This window comes from Balearica regulorum, chromosome 4 (genome assembly GCF_011004875.1).
Source record: "Balearica regulorum gibbericeps isolate bBalReg1 chromosome 4, bBalReg1.pri, whole genome shotgun sequence".
Taxonomy (NCBI): Eukaryota; Metazoa; Chordata; class Aves; order Gruiformes; family Gruidae; genus Balearica; species Balearica regulorum.
In genome coordinates, this window is record NC_046187.1 from 30,393,636 (window position 1) to 30,401,589 (window position 7,954).

At 56.1% G+C, this 7,954-nt stretch overlaps 1 protein-coding gene across 1 annotated transcript; it reads right to left on the reverse strand.

Annotated features, from left to right (window-relative positions):
• Positions 1–254: 254 nt before the first annotated feature.
• On the reverse strand, positions 255–1,136 carry ATOH1 (atonal bHLH transcription factor 1). Its single transcript, XM_075750719.1, has one exon. It carries the CDS (start codon positions 1,134–1,136, stop codon positions 255–257), a length of 882 nt encoding a protein of 293 aa, XP_075606834.1.
• Positions 1,137–7,954: the final 6,818 nt, after the last annotated feature.

Here is a 7,954-nt window from a genome sequence, read left to right on the forward strand (position 1 = left end):
CCCCCACCAACCCTGACAGATAGGGCGCGTACAGTCACTCGCTACCAGCCGTTCCCCTGCACAAACCCAGGAGCTGCCCGGGGGTGGGAGAAGAGGGGGCGGATTTCAAAGCGACCGAGGGGAGCCGATGCCATCCGAGACGGCACCGCGGCCGGCTGCTCGCCCTGCGGCGGAGTCCGTGCTCCGAGGGGGCGGCCGCGGCCCCTGCGCGGCCCGGGCAGGGGTGCGTGTTTGCCGGGGACGGCGCCCCCGCCCTAGCTGGCCTCGTCCGAGTCGCTGTAGTGGGAGCGGGGCGAGAACTCCCCGTCGCTCCTGTGGGACCGGGGCGACGTTTTGCTCCTCTCCTGCGGCGGCTGCCCGGACTGCGGCATGAGGAGGGCGGGGGAAGGGGCTCTCTGTCCCATCAGGGCGCCCTCCGCAAAGGAGGGGAAGTGCAGCGGGTCGAGCTGCACCGAGTAACCCCCCGCGGCCGGCGGCGGGGCGAAGCGAGTCCTGCCGTGCCCGGGGGGGGAGGCTCTCGGCGGCCCCGGCTGCGGCGCCGGCGGCCCCGGCGGCGGCCCGGCCCCGGCGGCGCAGGGTGGCTCGAAGGGACCCCCGCGGTGCTCGGCCTTTCCGGGGGTGTCGGGGGGGGCGGCGGGGCTGTGCAGCAGCTCGGCCAGGGCGCTGATGTAGATCTGCGCCATCTGCAACGTCTCGTACTTGGAGAGCTTCTTGTCGTTGTTGAAGGAGGGGATGACATTGCGCAGCTGGTCGAAGGCGTGGTTCAGCCCGTGCATCCGCCGCCGCTCCCGCGCGTTGGCCGCCAGCCGCCGCTGCTTCTGCACGCCGCTCACCTGCGCCCGCAGGCCGGGCCCGCCGCCGCCGCCCCGCGGCCGCCCGCCGCCCGCCGCCGTGCCCCGCGCCCCGCCGGGGCTGCTCCCGCCGCCCCGCGCCGCGCTCCCCTCCGCCGCCTCCTCCTCCTCCTCCTCCTCCCCGGGCAGCAGGTAGCGGGGCGAGGCGGCGGGCAGGCGAGCGGCGCAGCACACGCCCAGCCAGCCCGGGGCGAAGCCGCAGCCGCCCGTCTCCGGCCCCAGCGGCGGCTCCGGCGCCCCCAGCTCCCGGGCGCCCTCGGCCCAGGCGGCGCGCGGCAGGCTCATGGCTCTAGCGCGGGAGCCGCGCGCCCATGGGGGCAGGGCCGGGCCGGCTCGCGGCGGTGCCCGCCTGCCTCGCGCGTGGCGGCCCGACGTCTCCGGTGTCGGTCGGGCGCCGCGCCCCCCTTTAAGGAGCGGCACGCGCCGGGGTCCCCCCCCCCGCTCCCCCCCTTCCCTCCCTCGCGCCCCACCCCTCCCGCCGCCCGCCCTCCACTCGCGCCGGTCGCGTGTCGGCGCGGCCAATGGCGCGCGCGCGGGGGCCGGCGCGTGCGGGGAGCCAATGGCGCGCGGGGCGCGGCCCGCCCGGCGCGCGGCGTGGGGGAGCGGAGGTTGGGGATTGTTGGGGGAGGGGGGGGAGGGGGGGAGCCGGGACCTGTGGCACGCGCGGCCCCTCCCCGTCCCGCCTGGGGAGGCGCGCGCCTGGCGGCCGACCCGCGCGCGACGGCACGGAGGTGCGTGTGGGGGTGCGGGGGGTGCCGGGGAGCCCTGAGAGCGCGGCGCCCCGCACCGGGCAGCGGCGGGCGGCCCCGCCGACAGCGGGACCCGGCACCCGGCGGCACCCGGCGGCACCCGGCCCTCCCCGCCCCCGCCGCCGCCGCTGCGGACGCTCCGTCGCGCCCGACGGGGGGAAACCTCCATTTCACTTCCTTCCCCGCCGGGTCCCCCGGCCAGCCCCCCGCCGGCCAAACCCCGGAGGCTTGGCGGGTATGGCGCCCTGCCTCCCCGGGCCGTCCGGCGCTCGCTTCGGCGACGCTGCCCGAGCCAGCGGTACCGGAGCGCTGCCTGCCCCGGGACGCTGCCGCGGGATGCCCCGGCAGCCCGGGCCCTGCGGGCGGCCGCGAACGAAGCGCTGCGCTGCTTTGCAGGGCTCGAGCTGCCCGAGCGCGTGCCCTCGGTTTTAACGCGTCGATCCCCGGGACACGCGGGAAGGGCGCGCGGGACCCGGTAGGTGAGAAACGGCGGCGTCTGCAGCCGGGACAGCACGCGTTGCACCCGGAGCTGCCGCGTTTTCGGCAGGGTCCCGATCCCCCCGCGAGCAAGTTCCTTTGTTGGGCCGACAATAGCTCCCCGAAGGTGGTGGAGGGGGAATAACCCCGTGCGCGCATCTTCGCGCTCCTTCCGAGCGGCCCCCCCGCCCGCCACTACCGCCCGCTTCCAGAGGGAAAGTGGAGGTTTACTGGTGTGAATAGGCGTGTTGAGAACAAAGTGATGGGCACAGTATGAGGTAGATACGTTTTTTCAAACGTGAATAACTCGCAAGCCGAGGAGGGAGCGAGGGAGCACAGCAGCTCAAAGCCATGCTGCGGTGACAGAAAATGAGCAACCTTATTAGTTTATTAGGCTGGCTGAGCGCGCCCAGCGCGTTGCGGGCGCCTGGGGCCCACCTTCCACAAACAACTGGGTGTTTTCGAGCAAACAGGACGTTGGTGGTTTGCTTGCTTTACAAAGAAACCCAGGCAAGCCTTCGCTATTCTTTTCTGCTTGCAATTACGTTTCGAAGGCAAAGCTGCTGGATATCCCCCCCCCCCCCCCCGTCTGAACAAGTCGTCAATTTCTGCTCAAAATGAGAAAGTTTCCTTGGTAAGAAAGATGAAGAGGAGCAGAAGTTTATGCCTTGGTTCTGTATATTATCCATGAAGTTGACAGGCCATCTGTTTGTATCCTGCAGCAACTTTTATAAACTCCTGTCATATTACAGCACACATATAGATGCTTTTATCATTTAAAAAAAAAATAATAATCCTCTCTCCACTGCGTTGAACCACACTGTTTGCCAGCTAAACGCCCAACCTTCCCGCTTTTCTTTCCCTTCCCAGGCACCACGTGTTCCCTCACCGGGTCCCGGCGGCACAAGCTCGCTTTGCCAGCAGCCCCGCTGCGCTCTCCTCCCCGGGGTCAAGCCTGCACGTCCCCGTTTGGAGCGCTGTGGCTGCGAGCTGCTCGATGCGAGGACCACGGGCCAAAGGTTGGAGATGAGCAGGAGCTTTGCCAAGCCGGAGCTGCTGACACGGATTTCCAGAGGCCCAGCAAGCTCGCAGGCACAGGGAGAGCAATGACGGTGCGGTGCCAAAGTCTTAAACACCTCACTCCCGGCCGGTCGGCCACGGGGCGGTTGTGGCCCACCTCCAGCCTAACCCGCCAGTCCACAAGTTTTCCAAGACTGCCTGGCCAAGACCCCGGGCACGGAGGGGAGCGGCGTCCCATTAGCATCCCCTGCGGATGCGGGGTGACTTGTGCCCGGGAGGAGCCCTGGCCTCTGGGTACCCCACACTCCCGGCAGGTGCTGGGGGGCTTCCCTTAGCAGGACTGCAGTGATTTTACGAAGCACAGGGGAGATCAGCCCAACACCCCGGTACGCTCCTTGGACGGTCAGCCTGGCTGAGAAACACTACCAGCTGCTTATTTTTCAAGCACGTGTTTTGTGAGGGCGCACTTTGAAACTGGAGGCATTTGAGACTCGCTTGATAGTTTGCCTTTGAAAGAGCGCACACAAAAAAAAAGCCGTTTTCCCCACCAACACCACCGCTTAGAGGGGGAAAATAATATTTCATTGAAAAGCGTTGCTCTGCGTATGCGCGTATCTGCTGTGCTGCGCGCACATGCTCTCAGAGTCAAAGTCAAAGGCAAAGGGTGGTTTATGTCAGCGCTGGGTTTAGCTCTGCTCTCCCAGAATAAGATAAATGTAAGTGATGAAGAACTCCTGGGGCTGGCTGAACTCATTTTGTATTCAACACTGCCCGGCCCTTTTCTCTTCCCTTTCTCCCTCTCTTTGTATGTTCAAGCCTACTTGAGTTTCTTTTTTTCTTTTGTAGAAGTTGGTTCTTTTGAAGCGGTTCGAGGCACGCCCTGCCGCAAAGGGAACTTCACGGGAGTCGGAAACACAGGCACACCGGTCTGAAACACTTACTGTACAATAGCAGGAATGTAGGAAGCCTTGAAAATGAATCTGCTCCCTCTAAGAAAGTGTCAAAGCTTTCAGAGGAAAACAAACTGAACTTATCCCCGTATCTTTATGCAGATTTTCACCCCCCCCCCCCCACTCCTCCACCCCCTCCTCAGTCTGGTTAAGGGCCGAGGCAGCAACTTGAGGTCAGGCACATATTAGTGTTACAGAAAAATGGGGTACAACAAGGGGGAAGAACAGGCTCGCAAAAAGCCTCCTCTATCATTACAGCCAGAGACATTTTCAAAGCACACAAAGCACGTGCGTTAGCCCTCAGCTTAATTGTACTCAATAGTCTAATTGCTCATTCAATCCCAGTTCAAGATCAGCCGGCTGCTCTGCAGGCATCACCACCGGTTAGGATGTATTTTATTCCTTCTCTTCCCTTGCCCCACTTTCTCCACACATTCTCCTATTTCCTCCCTTCCTTTCAAAAAGCAGGGGGGGAACCCTCTCCGCGTCTCTCTCCGGCTCGTGATCTGGCCTTCAGGCAGTTAAACGCACGAGTAGATAGAGACAAAGTTGTGAGTGTCGCTTACCGAGGTCAGGTAATCCTCGCCCAGTCCCAACCGCAACCTGCCCAGGCCTCCCGCAAGGGGAGGGAAGGGGGATTCCTGCCCACCTGGTGACCGACCCGCACCCTGGAATGGCAAACCTCACCCTGAAGCTACTACACTGAGCTACAGCAAATACATAAAGACAATGCACAGCCTGATAATTTTCAGTCTTGTCTACTGCATCATGAGACTATTCACCCAAAGAAAGTGTTCATATTTACATTATCCAAACCCAGTGAGCTTAAAACAGAGGAAGGTCCAGCAGCAAGTCTTTCTTAAACTCCTATGATTAATGCCTGATGCTTTACTGCCGAATATCTTTTAAATACACGTTGGAAGTGACGACTGCAAGGAACGCAAAAGCCCAGGTACCTGGAACATCACTACGGACTCCAACGTTTGTGAAACCGACCCCTTTCCACTCGTGAATATTCAGGACCACGTTGCCGTGAAGCAGACGTGCCGTCATTTCTGCAGAGCAATCTTTGTGGGCAGATTGTTAAAATTATCCCATGTCATTCACTTCGACCCTTTGAGGGTCTATAAAACTAATTCCCATTTCTTGGTGACATTTATGCCCGTAAAGATCTAGTGCAGACCGACGCTCTGGGCCTAACCCTGCAGACGCTTTCTGTTGTGTACAGTTAAGTCTAGCGCAAATACTCCCACTGCCTCCAAGAGAAATGCAAAGCATCGCTATGACAATACTTGCCTACCTCCTGGGGTCATTGTAAGGCATAATGAATTCAGCTTTGTAGTATATTTGGAAATCTTATCTATAGAATTTATACCTACGTACACTTTGCCTCTTTATTTAAATGGCTGTAACTGTTACTGATAATTTAATTTATGCTCATATTTTAAAAATACAAAGCTTCATATTCAAGGAAGCATCACTAATTATAAACATTTTCCTTTGGTCACTTTTTTTTTTTAAACACTTTCTAGTTTTTATACTCAGCTTGGCAAGCAGTTTCCAGTAAAATTGCTAAATGCCTTCAGTCTCACCAAAGCCTTGGAGAGTTGAGGCACTTCTCAGCTGTGGGGCTCTTTCAACAACAAGCCTCCAGAAAAAAAAAAACAAAACCCAAACCATCAAGAACCACCACACAGGCGTTCGCAGGGCTGTTTCCACGGTCTGGTAAGTACTGCCATGGCCCCAGATGATCAGAGGACCTGGTTTGGAAGGCAGCAAGCAGTCTCCTCCTGTCCTAAGCTCGGAAAGTTTGACTGCAGAGGTCTGCATTTGCTTGGTCACTGCTTCTGACAGCAACTGTAACCCGGAAAGCGGGCAATAGCTCAGTCAGGCAAGGCAGCTTTTGGATCAGAATCTACATTACCAAGTATGCCCCAGAGCTAAGCTCTTGGAGGAAGAAAAGTTAATGACTTAAAAAAAAATTATATCCTGCACAGAACTGGAAGCTTTTTCTTGCAGTACAGGAGTGCTTTAATGCAATGGAAATGCTAGTACCAGATCCAAGGGATCCGTTTGTGTCAGAGGCTTTATACCTTCCCCATCCTTGATCTCCTCATCTCTTTAACAGCGATCTTACTCCAGGTGTAGTTTGGTCGCCTGTTGCAGCAGGAACAATTTTGCCGGGCCTGTGTGCACTCACACCACACACAGGTCCAGCATTTTAGTCACTCTTGAAATAAGCAACAACAGAACGCTAATAACTGTCTCCTGCTTAACACCCTGCACTGTAGAAAGTGCTTTAAAAGCAAGTGTTGTCTAGCATGCTTTCACTAGCCGTTAATTAATACATCTTACTGATATAACCACTTAACCAAAAAATTGAGCAGTGCCATCAACAGTTTTACAGCTCAAGAAAAACACTTCATCTGGTTTAAGACTGGAGAATTAACATCCATCCATCCATTCACAGAGACAATATATTCCCTTCAAATCACATCTGGTCAGCTCCACTTGCTCTTGCACAAGAGTCCAGGGAGTGTAAGTAGTCCAGATTTCTAGGCACGTAGAATTGCTGGTATTAGATTTATATTTTTTTAACTGATCACCACAGCATTCCCTCTTTCACTGTCACTTTATAACTCTACTCTGCAATGGCTAAAGGTTTGCTCTGGGAAACGATTCTAATCATAGGCTTGAAGTATAAACTAAAAATTTAGCTTGCAGACTCTCTGTGGCACAGTAGTAACATATTTCAGTGGACAAGTGTGAAAAAATAACAGTTGACATGTAAGCATGAGGAAAAAAGGAAAAAGCTGACGTCTTAAACAGTTTGCATTGCCTCTCAACAACAACATTACTAGAGTGGTAACCTGGGAGCATGGTGGGGCTGTTTCAATCCTAGTGGGCCTTCAATACGGTGTTCTCGCATCCATCACCCACAAAGCTCTTGGCAATTAGGCAGCCCTGTGCCTGAAGGAGGTTTATTAGTAGTGAAAATGCCAGCCTGGAATTTGAACCTTCGCAGGTCTCCTGAGGAGAGAAGGTCTCTAAAATGCAAAGACTAAATATTTATTGTCACAGAAGCCAAAATAATGCAGAGAACAGTGGTCCCTCTAAGGGGAGAAAAGAAAGTGAAGGGATCCAGGCTGGTGCTGATCAGCACCTCACATCAACACCCACCCCCCCACCCCCCCCCCCCCGAGCATTTCCCCACAAAAGAAACACTTGTCAGCCAAGAAAAACTACTACTTTGCCATCCACGAGAAATCCTCCTCTTTAATCTCTGACAGCAAAGAGCATGGGGGCTTGTAGGAACAATCAATTTACAACACAACGCAGCACCAACACAAGTTTCAAGAACTACCCCTGTGAAAAGCTGTGAAAACAAGCTCCTCTGAAGACATCTTCATCTGGTCTACTACCTCACAAACGAGGATGCCTTAAGAATTTTAAAATACCTGTTAAAAAAGTAGAACCAGAATAATCTTTTTTTTTTTTTTTTTTTTCCTCCTACATGGGGTGAAGACACACATACATCCCCCAGCACAGAAAGGTTTTAAAATGCTCTTAAACAAATCCTGCATATGACGAAAGTTAAGCATTTTAAGAGGTTTAAGCTTTAGGTGCATCTCAAAATGCTGTGCCATGCAGAAGACTCTTTCCAGTCCATCAGACAACAGCCAGCTTCAGCAGAGCATTGTTTGCAGTGCCTGTGACGAGTGTCCTCATCGGCTGCGTTCAGAGACAGCGATGCTCAGTCCCAGCCCTGTAGCTCTTGGGAAGCAGTTCTCCTGTGGCTGTAGGCTTGCAAAATCCTGCCTGTGGCAAGATCCGTACCTCTGGCATACCCCCAAGCTGCAGATCTGTTTGCTCCAGAGCTGGAAGGAGACTTGCTGTAGGCAAGCAG

Bases quoted from the DNA above. Each gene is read 5' to 3' on its own strand.
- ATOH1 (XM_075750719.1), bottom strand. From the start codon at position 1,136: ATGAGCCTGCCGCGCGCCGCCTGGGCCGAGGGCGCCCGGGAGCTGGGG.